Below are 18341 nucleotides of genomic sequence, written 5' to 3'. Positions count from 1 at the left end.
TGAAGCAGGGGCAGCACCAGCATGACCTGGGGCAAGGGGACCTATCACACAGACACTCAATACTAAAGATGAGAGGGCAAGCAGAGAACGAAGATGAACACAAGACCTAAGCTGCATCTACACTAGTAAAATTATATATAATTTACCACCACTGATGGAAGTTGTAGCAAAGTCAAGGTTCAGCCTGTAACCACCAGGTCATCTGTTGTGACACCAGGTACAGATACCTCAGCCCTGGCTTTACTGAAGCTTTTACCCTTATAATCATCAGCAGTCAATGACTACTACAAACTTTGCTAGCATGGACAAGGTTCCAGAAATATATAAAATATATAATATATAAAATACATAAAAATGAGAAAGAAGCTACTTCATTTAAGATGGCAAGTAATAGGGAGGAGACAAACAAAATCTCTCAGAATACTATGCTGGTAGGATCTCAACCCTGTTACTCTCTCTCCTTGCCTTTCCTCCTCCCCTACAGACAAGAGAAAAAGCAGCATCAACTTCTAAAAACCTATATAGCAGTAAAGAATGAGTGTTACTTATGAACATCATACAAAGTTTGTGCACTGGCAGGAGACTCAAAAAAAAAAACAAAAAACAAACAAACAAAAACAAAAAAACAAACAAAAAAAAACCTTATCTCCCTCTCCCTTCCTAGTTGCTGGAGTCTGCTTTGTTAGCTGACAGAACATTCAAGTGCACACAAAACCCTGACCTTTTTGCCTTAGAATACGACTCTTGTAGATTACGCTACACTGCCTACAGAAGAGGGAGAAAAAACCTGAGGAGAGGGAGGCACAATTTAAAAAAACAAAAACACCAAAACAAACAAACAAACAAACGAGCTAGTAAATAGATGTATTTCCTTAAATAAGAGTCCAAATAAGGTCTTCAGAAGTGCTTAATTATTTTGCAACATAAAATCTGCTACACCTCTTTTAAGAATAAGGGCATGGCTTCATAAACTTGTACCAGTTTAAGTAGTTGAATTAGAGAACCTGTGTGGGTACATTCACATCAGATTAAGCCTATCAATTTAGCTTGCCCCTGTGAATTTACATCCAAACTAACATAAGCCACATTTAAATCAATGTGAGAGCATCCATATAAAGTCACACCAATTTAACAAAATTGGTTTAAAAGTCCCATCCCTTATATTAGCCAGTGGAACTCTGTAATTAGTCCAGGAGGAAAATATGATAAAGAAACACCGGTTTAAGCAACACATTTGGATATCCACGTTATAACAACTGTCTTTTAGTCTAATAAAGCAACGTAAGTTATTCCTGGACAATATGAGCTTTACAGGGCATAAACACTGATGCTTTATCTATATGCAAGTTATGAATTTTCCTTTTCAAACACAAACAATTGCAAACTAAAGCATAAAGTTATGACAGACATTCAAAACAAGATTTATCAGCTGAGGAAACATTTTATTGTTCAATTTAAGGAAACTCATGCACAAGTCATGCATTTTAAATCACACTACTGTTTAATTATTCCTAATTAAAAGCCTGTTGTGGCAGTGTTCACTAATGCATGAATCCTTCATGGCTGAGAAGAGTTCAAATCCTGACCAGATCACAAGTTAAAGTTTGGAGGTTTGAACTTGGACCTCAGAAAAAGTATGTTGACTTTGACATGGAAAAACAGCACATAATTGGTACAATGTAAAATTATCTATGTAGGAGAAGTAGGGATATAGAAAAATCAAATCAGAATGGAGGTATTGTGGCAGAACCCGATTGGTAGGGCAACAGGAAAGAAACTGTTGTGGTTCCTTAGACCAGATGTCTTACCCAATGCTCTCAAAGTTACAGGCTCCCCTCTGCTGTGAAGCATCTGGGGGGCGGCGGGGTCTTATCTCTTAATTGCACATCCTGGAAGCCCTCTAGTGGAACCCTGACTGACTTTTGTCAGAAGTTTGTCAAAACTGCTACGTTTCCATGAAACATGTTGGTTTTAATGAATCAGCATTTTCCAACTAAAACCTGTTTCAAGGAAGTTTCCAACCAGCTGACCACTGGACTGTCATCCCCACAAAAAGTCTTCCAGTGGACCAGGAAAACAGACTACTTGCCTGATAGGTCTACTTTTTTTGTTTTGTTTTGTTAAGGTTTCTTACATCATCTTCGATAAAGCAGCAAACAAAACAAAAAACACACAACCCCAAAAAGCCTGAACTTTAAAAACAAAATCTCTCTCCTTTGCCGTCACTTAATATCATACTAATTGTTCTGTCCTATGAACAGATAAAAGATTTGGTTCATTTCAATACAACAACATAATATAACAGGCTGAGCATTGGCAAGCTGCAGATGCATGCCTCAGATGTGTTGTGAGAGAACTATGCTTCCCTTTGAAGTCCACTATGGGAAGGCAAGCAGTGAAACTTCAAAGGGAAAGCACACCACTTCCGTTCCCAACCCAGCTGGTACACTGGAGAAATGACTGAGCAGGGTTTAGGCTTAAATTTAGGGCCTTGAGTGTGGGAGCTGTTTTCAGACTCTAAATTCACTGCAGGAGTTAAGAAGGTTGGGGGCAGTCAGGCAGAGGAGGGACACACTACAGACAGTGCCTTCCTTTGCAGCCAAAGCCTGTTACACTTTAAGAGGGTTCTGTGCCTAGTTGTGCCACTAGCTTACTGTATAATTTTTAGTAAGTCATACTCTCAGCGTGTCAACAAAACCTGTGCACATCCTAAATTAAGAGACCGTTTTTGTGGGGAATGAGCCCAGTGATGGGTGCAGTATCAGATCCCGAATAGGAGGGGTAATTGTCAATCATTCTTCACTTTTCAAAGTTAACTCTGTTCAGTATGGAAGTCAGAGGCAAATATATTCTCCATCACTATATTCTCTCCTTTCTCAGTCTCATTGGCTGTGAAGCATGATTAGTTTTCAAATAATGACAATTTCTTCAAAATCAGGAATAGAAAAATGTTTTCACAAAGCAATTTCAAGACTTACGTTTCATTTTATGCTATAATGTGATTTTGCTTGGTAGACAGAGGGGATCACTGAAACATAAGACACTTAAAAATTTCACAAAGAAAAAAATCTTTTCATCTCAAAAAGTATTCAGTTTAATCTAAATTTTCAGAGATGTTCTAGTTCTCAGAGAGACCTAAACCATACAAGTGTAGGGGGGGAGGAAATGCAGGGGGAACCGCTGTCGGAGCAGCCAGGACCCACCATATATGAGGAGGGGCAGGACTCTAAAAATCAGTGCCTTCCGGTTTGGCCTGTACTTAGCAGGCCATCCACTGTGACTTAGCTGTCAGGCCATGTGCTCCAGTGAGTAGTGACAGTCACTCCTCTACACTAGTGCTTTGTCTATGAGTGCGTGACATACTGCAAGTAATTTGTAGGTGTAAAATAGTGAATGTAAAAATGAGCACAGTAGCATCAAATGTTTACTTTAAATAGATAGTGTTTTGTAGTCTTTAATGATGTATACGTCAATACATTTTTTATGCGTTGATAGACTGGTGGCCCTCTAGGGTTGTAAAAATGATATTTGTGGCCCTCGAGCCAAAAAGGTTGGGAACCACTGCCCTAATTCTTTCTAAGACACAGCCAGCCTTTAGAGGACAACAACATGTTCACACGCATGGTATCCATCCTCCAACTGCAGTGGCAAAGAACTCGCACCAACATCACTAAGAGCAGGATTGGGTCCCAAAACAAAAAATGTTCTTTAATTCCTTTTTTTCCCCAGATAAAATCAGCACATGAACTAAAGGAGACTCAATTACCTAGAAAGTGTGAAAGGGCAACAACAAGCTATTATAGACCTATGAGGAGACAAAAAAACTTTAAGCAGAAGTCTCTAAAATGTAACCATAACTGTGACTCAAACAAGTTGTTTATACATTTATTAAACCAAATTTAAGCTACTAGGTAAGAAATTGAAGTCCAGGACCTCCATGGTAGCATTCTCTGAAATGCTTCCAGTTCCACACACAGGGCCAATTAGACAAGCAGACCTGGATGGTCTTAAATGCATGGATGAGATGATGTAGGGAGGAGGGGTTTAGATTTATTAGGAATGGGGGAACCTTTTGGGAAAGGGGGAGCAAATACACACACAAAGCATAGGAAACCAAAATGGAATAAAATTAAAAAAGGTCATAAAGAAGTTTTTAAACTAAGGGCTAGCTGAAAGCCGACAGGTGCGGAGGAGCACTTGATTCAGACAGACACATCCCTTGGGGGAGAATCTATTAATGGAGATTCTCTAAATCCTAGTAAGGAAGAGAGGATGGAAGAGGATAAAATATCAGTAGGATCTGATGAGAAACAGTCAAATGAAAAAGAATCCTATTTAATTACATCACATAATGGCAGACAGCTAAAAAGTAACAATTTTTTAAGTGCTTATACACAAATGTTAGCAGTCCAAGAACTAAGATGGGTGAACTTGATGCCTCGTCTTAAATGAGGATATTGATATAATAGGCATCACACAAACTTGGTGGAGAGAAGATAATCAATGGGACACAATAATACCAGGGTACAAAATATATCAGAAGGGCAGAATACTGGGGAGCAGCACTATAAGTAAAAGAAAGCATAGAGTCAAATGAAATAATCTTAAATGAACCAAACTGTGCCATAGAATCTCTATGGACAGTAATTCCATGCTTGAATAATAAGAATATAGCAGTAGAGATATACTACTGACTACCTGACCAACCTGGTGACAGTGACTATGAAACACTCAGGGAGATTAAAGAAGTTATAAAAATTAAAAACTCAGTAATAATGGGGGATTTCAACTATCCCCATATTGACTGGGTACATGCTACCTCAGGATAGGATGCAGATGTAATGTTTCTTGATACCTTAAATGACTGCTTCTTGAAGAAGCTAGTCCTGGAACCCATAAGAGGAGAAGCAATTATTGATTTAGTCCTATGTGGATAGGGTCTAGTCTAAGACATGAATATAGCTGAACCGCTTGGTAATAGCGATCATAACATAATAAAATTTAACATCCCTGTGTGGGTACTGGTGGACACCAAAGCAACCCACCACAGTAGCATTTAATTTCAGAAAGGGGAAGTACACAAAAATGAGTAAGTTAAACAGAAATTAAAAGGTACAGTGGTAAAAGTGAAATCCCTGCAAGCTGCATGGAAACTTTTTAAAGACACCATAATAGAGGCTCAATTTCAATGTATATCCCAAATTAAAAAAACATAGTAAGAGGACCAAAAAAGTGCCACCATAGCTAAATAAAGTAAAAGAAGCAGTTGGAGGCAAAAAGGCATTCTTTAAAAAGTGGAAGTTAAATCCTATTGAGGAAAATGGAAAGGAGCATAAACTCTGGCAAGTGAAGCGTAAAAATATAAATAAGAAGGGCAAAAAAGAATTTGAAGAACAGCTAGCCAAAGACTCAAAAAGTAACAGCAAAAAATTTAAGTACATCAGAAACAGGAAGCCTGCTAAACAACCAGTGGGGCCACTGGACCACCAAAATGCTAACGGAGCACTCAAGAAAGATAAGGCTATTGCAGAGAAACTAAATGAATTCTTTGCATCGGTCATCATGGCTGAGGATGTGAGGAAGATTCCCAAACCTAAGCCATTCTTTTTAGGTGACAAATCTGATGAACCATTAGATTGAGGTATCATTAGAGGAGGTTTTGGAACAAATTGATAAATTAAATAGTAATAAGTCACCAGGACCAGATGGTATTCACCCAAGAGTTCTGAAGGAACTCAAATGAGAAACTGCTGAACTACTAACTGTGGTATGTAACTTATCTTCAAATCAGCTTCTGTACCAGAGGACTGGAAGATAGCTAATGTGACGTCAATTTTTTAAAAAAGGCTCCAGAGGTAATCCCGTCAATTACAGGCTGGTAAGTCTAACTTCAATTATCAGACACATAGATGAATAAGATTTGTTTGGGAAGAGTCAAGATGGTTTTGGTAAAAGGAAAGCATGCCTCACCAATCTACTAGAATTCTTTGGTGGGGGTTGGGGGGGGGGGGGTTTAACAAGCATGTGGACAAGAGTGATCCAGTGGATATAGTGTACTTGGATTTTCAGAAAGCCTTTTATAAGATCCCTCACCAAAGGCTCTTAAGCAAAGTAAGTTGTCATGGAATAAGAAGGAAGATCCTCTCCTGGATCAGTAACTGGTTAAAAGACAGGAAACAAAAAGTAGGAATAAATGGCCAGTTTTCACAGTGGAGAGAAGTAAATAGTGGTATCCCCCAGGAGCCTGTACTGGGACCAGTACTGTTCAACATATTTATAAATCATCTGGAAAAAGGGGTAAACAGTGTGATGGCAAAATTTGCAGATGATACAAAACTACTCAAGATAGTTAAGTCCAAAGCTGACTGTGAGGAGTTACATAAGGATCTCACAAAACTGGTGACTGGGCAACAAAATGGCAAATGAAATTCAATGTTGATAAATGCAAGTTAACGCACATTGGAAAACATAATCCCAACTATACATATACAAAATGATGGGGTCTAAATTAGCTGTTATCATTCAAGAAAGTGATCTTAGAGTCATTGTGGATAGTTCTCTGAAAACTTCCACTCAGTGTGCTGTGAATCAAAAAAAGCTAACACAATGTTGGGAATCATTAGGAAAGGGATTGATAATAAGACAGAAAATATTGTATTGCCTCTTCATAAATCCATCTTGACTACTGTGTGCAGATCTGGTCGCTCCTTCTCAAAAAAGATATATTGGAATTGGAAAAGGTACAGAAAGGGGCAACTAAAATGATTAGAGGTATGGAAAAGCTTCTGTATGAGGAGAGATTAATAAAACTGGGATTTTTAATCTTGGAAAAGAGATGACTAAGGGGGCTATGATAGAGGTCTATAAAATCATGACTGGTGTGGAGAAAGTAAATAAGGAAATGTTCTTTATTCTTCCATATAACACAAAAACAAAGGGGTCACCAAATGAAATTAATAGGCAGCATGTTTAAAATAAACAAAATGAAGTATTTCTTCATATAACCCACAGCAGCCTGTGGAACTCCTTGCCAGAGGATGCTGTGAAGGCCAAGATTATAATGGGTTTCAAAAAAGAACTAGATAAATTCATGGAGGATAGGTCCATCAATAGCTATTAGCCAGGATAGGCAGGGATTACTGTTTGCCAGAGGCTGGGCATGGCCAACGGAATGGATCACTTGATCATTACCTGTTCTAGTCATTCCCTCTGAAGCACCTGGCATTGGCCATTGTCGGAAGACAGGATATGGGCTAGATGGACCATTGGTCTGACCCAGCATGGCCATTCTTATATTCTTATTATCCTTTACTTTCAGAATATATCTGGCTGTTTTAGCCTGAAAACTATCTTCCAAAACTAAAGTTCTAAGACAAAAAGAGACCTTTGCAATGGAAGCTAACTGAAACCTTAAAAGTATAGAGAGTATATCACCTCTTCGTACTGAAAAATAAAAACAAAAACAAAAAAAGCCACCAGATAATCAATCATCAGGGTTTTCAGTTTTACTGGCAGTTTCCTTTTCTGCCATCTTGAAACATGAGTAAACAAGTTAATTAGGTAATGAAAAGACACACCCAGAAACTGTCACCGAAATGTTTGCTTCAGATGATCCTTTAAAGCAGTTCTCAGTACAGTCCTGGCTCATGACCTTTACCCAATGAGCAGAGGTGGAGCAGAATCACAGGATAGTCATAACATACTTACAGAGGTACACAATGAAGACTGAATAAAGTTACAAGCATTAAGAAATCAAGTACCCCTGCAGTTGTGTGTTTGATTTATTTAGGATTACTTAATACCTATCAGGGCTTTTTGGAAAGCAGCTACAAGTAAAAACTAATAAGAATGTTTTCCAAAATTGAATAACAGATCTCAAAGCCCAGTCGCAAGCTTTCCAGTGGTTAACTGGGGACTACACCAAAGTGCTGTTGCAGTTTTATGTGCTTCCTCTGACTATATTCTTAGCATCACTGAGATTGATCTATCTGATTACCTCACACCATCTGTTCACAGAGCATTTAGAATAGCAATACACAAGACCTGATTATTTTTATTAAAATATAACAGTAAATTATTTTACAATACTTACAAAGTAAGTATTTTACAATAATTTGCTGTTGGAGACAACCCATTGTAGAAGTTGAAAACTGACACCTAGTTTAACAACGGCTTTTTGAAGTGCTTTTGCTCCATTCCATGTGCAAAGTGGCCTGTTGTTGGGGTTGCTCTTAGTACTAGGCTCTTGGTAATTTTTTTTCAGGGTTTTGATTTAAAAAAAAGAATTTTTTTTTTTTAAATGGGAGTTTTACACAATGATGTCACTTATAATGGAGGTAAGTCAAATTTGGGGCATAGAAACCTTGAATTTGAAAAGAAATTTGAGGTTTTGTGCCTGTTTAGAATAAGCAACCAATATTAAACTTACCCATTCTTCTACATTGGGGGGATCTTCTTCATAAACCTTTGCTTTATCCCACAGAATGTTCATTTTACCATAATAATTCATCTGACTTCTGGTCTTTACAGCAAAGTATATGATTATGGCAAAAGCCACAATAAGCAAGAACCCCAACACAATGGCAATAGCCTAAAAAAGGAAAAAGATGTAGTAGGTATTTATCATCTGATTTCAAGACAAGACCATCCATTCAAGATGCCAAAAACCAATTCAGTCAGTGCCCTAGCCTTCTGCCAAAAAACCCCACAAATAACTGCCCTCTCCTCCCCCTCCATATAACAGGCAGCATCCTAGCCCCAATTAAAATCCCATCAGAGGAAATCCCCAATTTATAGACCAACAAATGGGCTTTGCAGCATGTTAAGGAGACCAAATATAAGCTATTTACTAGTAGAGAAGTAAACCCTCCTGGAAGCCCCCTCCTCCACTTTTATACCAAGGAGGATGGTGTTTGGGTACCTATACTGATTTTGGCTGTGCCTGTGTGAAACATGAAGAGGACTGTTTTACAGGACCATCACCTAGTCAAGATTTTTTTTTTAAATTGAACTCTTTTGGTATTTTTTAAACCTTAGACTTTTTTTTTTTTAAATTAAATCAGAAACATTAGGAAAGTCAAGTTTTGTCTCCCAATAAAACCAGAAATGACCTTTCAGGAGATCTCAAGCATGTTTATTATGAGCTTTAATACTTTAATTTGAAGAGCCGAGGATGTTAGATCTTTAGCAAAGACCTCCTTGATCCTAAATGTGAATTCAACTTAAAAATAGGTTTTTAAATAAGAAAGTGACTAAAAACTGACTTCCCCTCTCGAGAGGTCAATTTTCACTCACTTAGTTCATCTGACCTCACCATTAGACCTTTTCTTCACTAGGATTTTACCTCAAGTTAAAAATACCCTCCTCCAGTGAAGACAAGGCTTTACACTAGAGTTCTCCATACCTCAGATTCTTTCAACCAGACAGAATATGAATTTCTGAGGAAGTTTAAAACAAAACAGAAAACCTCCCAAACACTTTTAGGCCTTCTTTGCACAGCATAAAGGTCAGCAGCACAGGTTTTTTTCTTGCCACATGCTGTTTTCCTTTGAGTACATTTTGGGGCCTTAAACAGTGCACACTCTGTCTCATGTGTTTCAAGACGTTCATCTACCTATATCTAGAAAAAAAAACACGAGAAGACAAAAGACTAGGGACAACTGTGTTCACTAATTAGGGCAGGAGACCAAAAGTCTGCTGTATTCTGCTATTAAACTTTACCGGCTCAGATCTTTTTTGTACATAAATTTAACTAAAATTAAATCTATGTTTTAGAAGTGTGAAAATTAGTCAATAATATGGTTAACTGAGGCATTCTAAAAAAAATAGACTACAGTGCACAAATGCAGCAGTTGTATTTTATCTTCGATTATAAAACCTCTTTTAATTGTCACGTTTTCAAATTTAATATTTTATAAAGTTCCATTAGCCCCAACATATTAGTAACTGCAGTAAGCTGAAGAATTATTTAAAAAATATTAATTAGTACATACAAATTTGTTACAGGATATTAGGTTAAAAAAAACACTGACAAAGAAACAAGATTCACATTCACATGTAAAGATATTCAAAGTAATTAGCTCCTTTTACTCTGATGGGGTGAGGATTGGTGGAGGGAATGAGAAAATCACCACCCGTTAAAGAGGACTTTATTTGGACCTCTTAAACAGCTACTTGTATTGATTTTAATCACACCCAGGCTCATGGAGTTCACTATATTCCTGGAAGCATATAAAAGTTCTTCAGGCTCTTCATTTTAGAAACACTCAGCGGACTGGTTAGGGTAGAATCTGAAGGAGTTGGTTTAATGAGCAGAGAAAGTTTAGCCACATTAGCTATGGATTCTGTACATGACTGTTTTGTATTCAGAAATGTTAGCTGTATGATTTGGTTTGCTAAAAGAAGAAAACAGACATTAAATGCATACATACCTCTTGAGGCTCTACCACACAGTAGTGATACAAGTATTGATTCATGAAGATTCCTGTATTTGTAGTTGCATAATATTGGCTGCACAGACTAGCAACTTGATTGTAGAACACTGATCCTGAAGCTTGTGCGGTTGGGTTTACTGCCAGTACATATACTATAGAAGCAATGAATACCAAGAAGGCTAGGATGGCACTTACTATTATCACAATTAGATAATATCTTCTTGTTCTGGACACGTTTGAGTTGGTAACACTTGTTACAAAAATCGCCATTCCAGCAATGAAGCAAAAAGCTGCCATTGAAAGTATGAAGCCTTTAGCAGCCCGGGGCTCAATGTAATTTCCTCCAATGCCATAGGCTCCACCATATCCATAACCATATCCATAACTGCCTCCAAAACCACCATATCCAGGATATCCTACACCAGATCCCAAAGAGGAACTTCCGTAGAATTCTAGATCCCAAGGCAACGTGGAAGCAACACAAGCAAAGATGCCTACACACATCACTATAATGAGAACTGACATGATCTTTATTATTCCTGGAGGGGAAGTCCATTTGTAGAAGTGTTTCACTTCATCCTCTGGATAATAGGAATATGCTGGTTGAGAGTACATGGGCTGAGAGCGCATCTCCTCAGCATATGTAATGTTGCTTGGTGCATAGTGCGAAGGTTTGCTGCAATAAAATGAAAACACCATCAACTGAAGTTTTCAGTCAGCTATGAAAAACTTCAGGAACTGACTAATTCAGCAAGTGGTCAGATTTAGCCAGTTTTTTTAAAAAGACACCCTAAATCTAAATGGAATGCATTTATATTTCTCCAACAAGAGGGAATTCTCTCAGATGCTTTTATTATGGTTATCTACAAATAATATTAGAAGAAGGTTTAAATGAATCCACTCTGACCATTGGCATTTAGAGATTACTGAAACAGGTGTTCTGGAAAACTCAGAGACTGTGACCGTGATAATATGTAGTATTTATCATACAAAACAGTAGGGCCCACTTTTGTAATGGCATTTAGATGGAACAGCGCTCAACATTACAATGCCTAGCTGCTTTAGGAGCTTAAACCACATTTTCAGAAGGAATTTAGGCACTTAGGAGCCTAAACCCCGTTGGCAGTTAGGTGTTGCAACATTGAGTGCGGCAATGCCTGAGTGGCTTTTCAAATTGTATGTTTGATTAGTTTATAGATCTAAGAGACAAAAAGCATCTTGTAAAATGGTAAACAAGCTATTAGAACATCCTACATGTTCAAAATGCCCCATGTGTTACATAGACTTCTGCTTTCTCATTAAATAAGCAGCAAGATACAGCCTAACAGCAGCAACCTGATGACAGTTGACATAGCTACTGTTAACAGTTGTATAAATGAGCTGCTAAAGATATGAACTCCAACTATGTACACTGCTTATCTGGGGTAAACTAAATTGGTAACCAAAACAGAAAAGGGGATATTTACAATTCATCTGGTCGATAAGGTGGAGGACTTTCAAAAGGTCTGGATGACATAGTTGAAGTGCTGGTCCACTAAATTCAGACTTATTTTTGGTACCTAGGGGGGGAAAAAAGTGACAGGCTTAGTAACAAAGCAATCTAAATAGTTTAATGACATTGTAGCTAGTATGATCACCTTACTATTAAGTAGTACAGTACAGCTATTTAATCTCTAATAATAATGAAAAGACAAACAAATCAATTTTTTCCTGTCAAAGGCTTTAAAAAATTAGAGCCTTCCATTCACCAACTGCAAACAATTCCTTCAATTCCCCCAAAATATCCAGAGACTCCCCTTTATCCTACGCTTCTTTTATATAGTGGTTGATCTTAACACTAAGATTTTTCCCTAAAAGATCTTGAATTATTTAACAGCTTGCTAGAGGTCTCACGTACTGATAACATGGAGAATTCTTCATTATCATCTACCATTTTCTTCTTTTTTAGAGGGAGCATTATTTTTGCTCCTACCCAGTTTGTTAACGTATTGACACAAAGCAGTACCACATATTTAGATCAGTGTTTCCCAACCAGAGCGCCGTCAGGACTGAGCAGGTGTGCCACAGAATTTTTGACAAACTATTTGAAGAGTTCTGGCTCTTGAATATTCATAAGTTCATTTGGAGCTAAATGGTGGTGTGCCTCAAAATAATTAAAGATATCAAGGTGTGCCACAGCAGAAAAAAGGTTGGAAACCACTGCTTTAGATGACCATTGGTAAAGTGCATCTGGTAGATTAATCCAACATTTGGGGATAAATTGTATGTTTTTCTAAATAAGAGTGAGAAGACTTTTGTCAGATTGCACCATGAATTTCAAAGACAGAAAAGAGCAATGGGAGTTGGCAGTACCAGCTGGGAAACTTCTGTTATTCATTATTCTAGACTCTTAGAGTAGTAATTTTATCTCCACCTCACCTATAGTGACAGCAAGTACTTTATATAGCAAACAGGCTTTTGGTGATGGAGATTCTTGTTTTTAAAACCATTACCCATGGAGTGGAGTGCCAAGAGTTCTCTTTAAAATTATCCTTTTAAAATTGCAGTTTGAAACAATAATGATTTCAGTCCCTGAAGCAGATATCCTTATTAACTGCTAGGGTAGGAAAAGCTGTTCAGTAAACATCACAAAAAACATTTCACCCACTTCGGTATGCAGAGTACAGCTATTTCAATCAAAACAATTCATTTTAGTACAGCCTTGAGGTGATACTGCAGTGAAGATAAAGGAAAGAGTAGAAGACTTTGCTCAATGATAGAATTTCTTTGAGAGGCAAAAAATAATTTAATGCATGTGTTCCTGTACTGAAAATGTCTTTACAGAGAAGAAAGCATTTATAGCAGACTGAATGTCCCAGTAGAATTGTCACTGCTGAAAAGAAGAAAATGGATCTCCAGGAAGCAATTTGTTAGAAGAAGCCCATCTTTGAATAGGATACCCAAGAAAGTACTTACTGACTGCTCCCAAGGGATGTGGTGTTTACAACTTCAGTGGAAACTATAAAAGTCATAGGATACATTCTCCCGTCCACATTACTCTTTTTGAGAGCTCTCACATCAGAGTGCAGTAATTGAGACAAAAATCTTATTATGGTGCATAGCCCCAGGACCAGGAGGAAAATTAACGTGCAAAAGATCTAACTGAAGAGTCATCATGGTAACACGTAGAGAACTCCCAACTAACAGAGAGCTGAGTTTAGATATATAGCTGACCATTTAATAAGTAAGATATGATCATGATCTGGCTATAATAATGAGCCATCCATATTTGTATCCCCAGAGACTGAAGTATCAGCTGTTTGTCTTATTTCGATATTTCAAATTACAACCCATAACCATCACTACATACGAAAACTTAATGAGAATCCAAGATCCCTAAATTTCCTCGTTGTCTCCCCCCCTCCCCCAGCGCGCGCGCGCACACACACACATACACACGTTCCACTCACACCCCCATCCCACTTTGATTTCCCATTCTGAGGTTTACATTGTAACCCAGTCCAGCACTCAGAGCCAGGAGATCAATTACCTTAATTCCAGCAACGGAACCACCTGCTGGGATCGCCTGATTCCCCCCCTCAGATTCAGCCTCTGTCTCTCTGCTGCGGAGTCGGACCTAGGACTGAACTGCACGGATCTCCTCCTCCTAACCCCCACGTCCCTGCCACACCCAGGCCCGGTGCATGCGCCCTGCCTGCATACCTGGGGATGAGGCAGAGGAGTGATCACCCCCCATTCTGCTCTCCCCTCCCCGCCACGCAGCCCTGCCTGGAATGCGGGCTGGGAGCCGCCCGCCGCGCGGCCCGATTGGCTGGTCTGCTCCCCTCCGGCAGCAGGCGGGGCGGGGCGGGGCGCTGGCGGCGTGTGACCCGTTCACCTGAAACTCAGCCCCGGCAACAAAGAAACAGGTTGTTCCTGAAGCGCCGCGAGCGACGAGCGCGTGGACGCGGGGCCGGGCGGGAACCAGTTTCGAGTGAGGCTGGCCAAGCAGCTCTGGGCTTCTCGTGTACAGCACGGGCGGGCTGGGCTGGGCTGTGCGCGCGGGGAGAGCCTGGATTTACAGGGTTTCCTATCGTGCGGGCGGGCTGGACTCTTTGGAGGCGGGGGGAGCAGAGTCCTTCAGGTGTGGCAAGTCCCAGACACGCTTTACTTGACCCTCCCCCCGCTGCCAGCCCAGCCACACTGAAATCACTGGAGGTGCATTGGGAGGCCCTTAGAGCGCGGCTTCCCCCGCCCGGCAGGCAGGCAGCCCCTGGGAATTGTTTGTGAAATGTCTGTTGTGCTGTAGCAGGAAAACACGAATGAACCTTGTTTGCTCCAGCACAGGAGGGAGAGCTTCGTAAATGTCTGGTAGAAATAAACGGGTTCCAGTCGAGGGGAGGGCAAAGGTGAGAGTAGCGAGCATTCCTTCTGCCTTGTAAGTCCGCACTGCAGTGTGGGAAGAGTGGGGTGTGGCTCTTTCTATGCCCTCTCCCCCCATCTCCATGCACTGGAAGGCAATCAAAGGAGCTAAGGCTTGCATACATTAACTTCTTGTTTCGGTGTAAACTAAGGTGTGACTTTAATCAGAAATGGTTATACTGGTTGATGTAACCTATGCATGGACACAGTGGCATAGGAGTGTCTTTTTCAGCTTAAAGTAAACCTCTTCCTAAGGACCATCAACAAACGCCCAAAATATCTGAGTAAGGGCTGGTCTACTCTTAGAATTAGGTTGACATAACTATGGTGGTCAGAGGTGTAAAGAGTCCACTTTCCTGAGCACCATACCATAGCCATGCCAACCTTACCCCCAGTGGAGGCAGCTAGACTGAAGGAAGAATGTTTCCAGGGATCCAGCTACTGTTGTTTGGGGAGGTGAAGTTCCCTTAGAACAACAGAAAAAATCCTACTGTTGCTGTTCTCTGAGTCTACACTACAGTCCTTAAATAGCATAGTTATGGCACCCATAGTGTAAACAGGATGTAAGAGTATCCATATCTGTAACTGGTAGAACTTTCCCTTGTAGACAATGCCTAAAATAGAATGCATTTTAAACAGGAGCAAAATAATATTGAATGGAGACAGTGCTTCAGCTTCCTTGTATGCTATACTTACCTACTACAGCCTTGATAAATCACCTGATGTGAGTCCCAAGAGATGCATTTGTGTCATCATCACCTGTGAAGATGGACATTTAACTATCACATTGATATTCCTAAAACTAGCTGATCCCAGAGGCAGTTAAATAAGAATGGCCCCTTGCTGCTATAACAAAAGTTTTTGTAAAGAGTGAATAGGATTAGTTCTTCTACCTGTAGAAACATTTGGTGTTGGAGAGATGTTTTAACAGAATAGATTGTGCTATATTGGTCCTGCATGTAATTCTATTGAAAGCGCTAATGTTAGGGCTGGGATTATTTTGACACATTAACTAGTTTGGTTCTATGTCTTTGGTAGTAGTTAATGACTGATTTACTAATAATTTTAGATGAGAGAAAGAGGCACCAGCCTCTTTATTCTCTGCGGCTACTTTGTCTAATCTAAATGAGTGCTAGCTTCTTTTATCAGAGATAATGAGAGTAAGGATCAGGTTAATCTAAATCCCTGGACATGATGCAGCTGACCTCCAGCTGGCACAAATAGCCTAAGGATATCTTCTTACTAATGCCATCAAGCAGTGAGTTAAACCTGTGATTGCCTTATTAGTACCAGTGGGAAAATTATTTGCAAATTCTAAGTCTTGGCCGAGTAACATAATATATAAGTAAAAATGATCAATTTAATCACTGGCCTGTTTATTCTTTATTTGAAACATTCAGGACTTTAAACAGGAGGGTTGTTTCTCTCTTCCTTCCCTCCCCCACCATCCTTGTAGTTTACAAACTGCAAGGTTGTTGTAGATTATATATATACAGAATTAGTTGGTATCCTGAACAAGAAAAGGTTAATTTTAACTACAATAATTGATAAATTTACAATAATTACTTGAAACATTTAAAAAGATACTAATGTACACAAGCACAAAATAGTTACGTTTGTTGGGCAGATCTCCAGCCATGGAAAACAGTGATAGGTGCACTATAAATATTGATGCATTGATAGCGGACACATCAAACCATTGTAACAACTGAAAGTACCCATAACTTAACCATACTACTTCCCCAGGCACTGTCCATTGTTTTGTTACCCCACTGATCTCCCCTCCACTCATAATGTTGACATTATCGTCAGTACTGTGGGTGAAATTTCTGTGTGTTATCTAAACCCCACTGAAAAGCTGAGGGTGAAATCCTGGTCTCCATATAGTTCCAGGATTTGTGCCTTATTGCATGCATTAAAACAAATAGTAGGTAGGGCTTTGTGTAGTCTCCTTTCATTTGGGTAAATTCACCTTGGGTTATCTGTATCCAAATTAAGCTCATCAGAACAGAGAACTTGTCTTTTTTTTATATTTAAAATGGCACTGTGTAGGTCCTACTCCACATTTTTGACTTACCTACATTAGTCAGGGGTGTGAGCACCGTAGTTAAGCCAACCTAAGCCCCAGACGTAGACACAGCTAGCTTTTAGCTACAGCAGTTGTGGGAAGTGGATTCCCTTCCAGACAGAGTGAAAAACCCCTTCTGTGGATACAGGAAGCTGTGGTAGCACCCACAGTGTAGACATGCCATGAGTAATTATAAATGGCTTAATGTTCTGTTGTATTACAAAATGATAGATCAACTGCATATATATATACACACAGAGAAGGTTCTAAACGAGGACTCCGGTAAAATAAAAAAATCAAGTAAATTATAGTTTGTTGTTTTGGGTAGTTCTGGGTCTCTTTTTTCAGACTCTAAATTTTCATTTTAAATTAAACATACGTTTCTAGCTTTCTGTTACAATAAGCTTTTACAATGCACACTGATCCCTGGTTAAATCCTCATTACAGAAAATTTAATGTGACTACACTTTGAGTAAAAAGTCTTTTCACTCTAACAAAACCAAAATAAAACAAAAAAAGTTAATTCCAAAGTCTAACAGACTATTTAAATACTGAGGATGGCCAGGGGAAGGGGTCAAAGTTACATTTTAAATAGCTTTCTATTTACAGTCTTGACTATGGAAGGAATCCTTTTCTTACTGTCTTTGTTAGGCATTTTAAAGGGTGGTTCTCAGCCACAATTTTTCAGACCTTAGATCTTTTATTGTAAAACCCACTTGTCTTAAGCCTTTTTAAAAAACCTTTAAAAATCATATTTGGAATTCCTACCCTTTGCTTCTTTCCCAATTGAGATAGCAGCTATCATCTCTTATGTCATAAGGGTGGGAATTCAGCACTGCACCCAGGGAACAAAAAGTTAACTAAAACTACCTTGTCCCATCTTCTCTTTTTGTCAAAACAGAAGGCAAAAAAGCCAGATCACTAATGGTTGATCATTCACAAACCAAAAATACTAGTTAGAATTGGAATATCTGCTATCATCCTGGAGCATGAACCGACTAGATACGAACTTCTCAGTCAGGTGTTTCTCTTACAACTTTTCACTAACAACTTTTAATCTCTTCTAAAATCAAACAGAGAAGATGAGGGGAACCAAATTGACAGTAATGAATACTAAACTCCTTTCTCCATCAAAGCAGTTACAGCACATAGCCAGTGGCAGGACAGGCTTCCATACAGGCACTGCCAATGTGCCTCATTTGTGACATAGGCTATGTCTACACTACCACCACTTAAGTTATATTTGGAGATTAGACAATCTAATTGCTTGAATTAGTCAGGAGTTGATTCCCTTGCTCTGTAACATACCAAGATGGCAACATATCACCAATTTAAAGAATATTTATTACACACATTTGCGTGTTCTCTCAACTATCACAACCTCAGCAGGGCATATCCTGGTAATTAATATTATGTATTGCATGCTGACAATGTCATCA

At 39.1% G+C, this 18341-nt stretch overlaps 1 protein-coding gene across 3 annotated transcripts in view; it reads right to left on the bottom strand.

The window, feature by feature from the left end:
- OCLN (occludin) overlaps positions 1–16992 on the bottom strand; it is a 29901-nt gene extending 12909 nt beyond the window's left edge. Inside the window, exons 1-6 of one of the 3 annotated variants that reach the window (XM_067568879.1) lie at positions 16912–16992; positions 15531–15593; positions 13963–14922; positions 11900–11992; positions 10431–11109; positions 8429–8590 (exon numbers count right to left, since the gene is read on the bottom strand). In XM_067568879.1, coding sequence (XP_067424980.1) covers positions 8429–8590; positions 10431–11109; positions 11900–11949 — 891 coding nt within the window. In that variant the 5' untranslated portion in view covers positions 11950–11992; positions 13963–14922; positions 15531–15593; positions 16912–16992. Of the gene's footprint in view, positions 1–8428; positions 8591–10430; positions 11110–11899; positions 11993–13388; positions 13509–13962; positions 15469–15530; positions 15594–16911 lie in introns of those variants that run through there. The other 2 variants (XM_067568880.1, XM_067568881.1) reach the window with 2 other exon arrangements.
- Between the last annotated feature and the right edge of the window lie 1349 nt (positions 16993–18341).

This window comes from Emydura macquarii, unplaced genomic scaffold, assembly GCF_026122565.2.
Source record: "Emydura macquarii macquarii isolate MOO-44397 ecotype Brisbane River unplaced genomic scaffold, CSIRO-AGI_Emac_v2 contig_2897, whole genome shotgun sequence".
Taxonomy (NCBI): Eukaryota; Metazoa; Chordata; order Testudines; family Chelidae; genus Emydura; species Emydura macquarii.
This window is presented reverse-complemented; position numbering and strand designations above follow the sequence as displayed.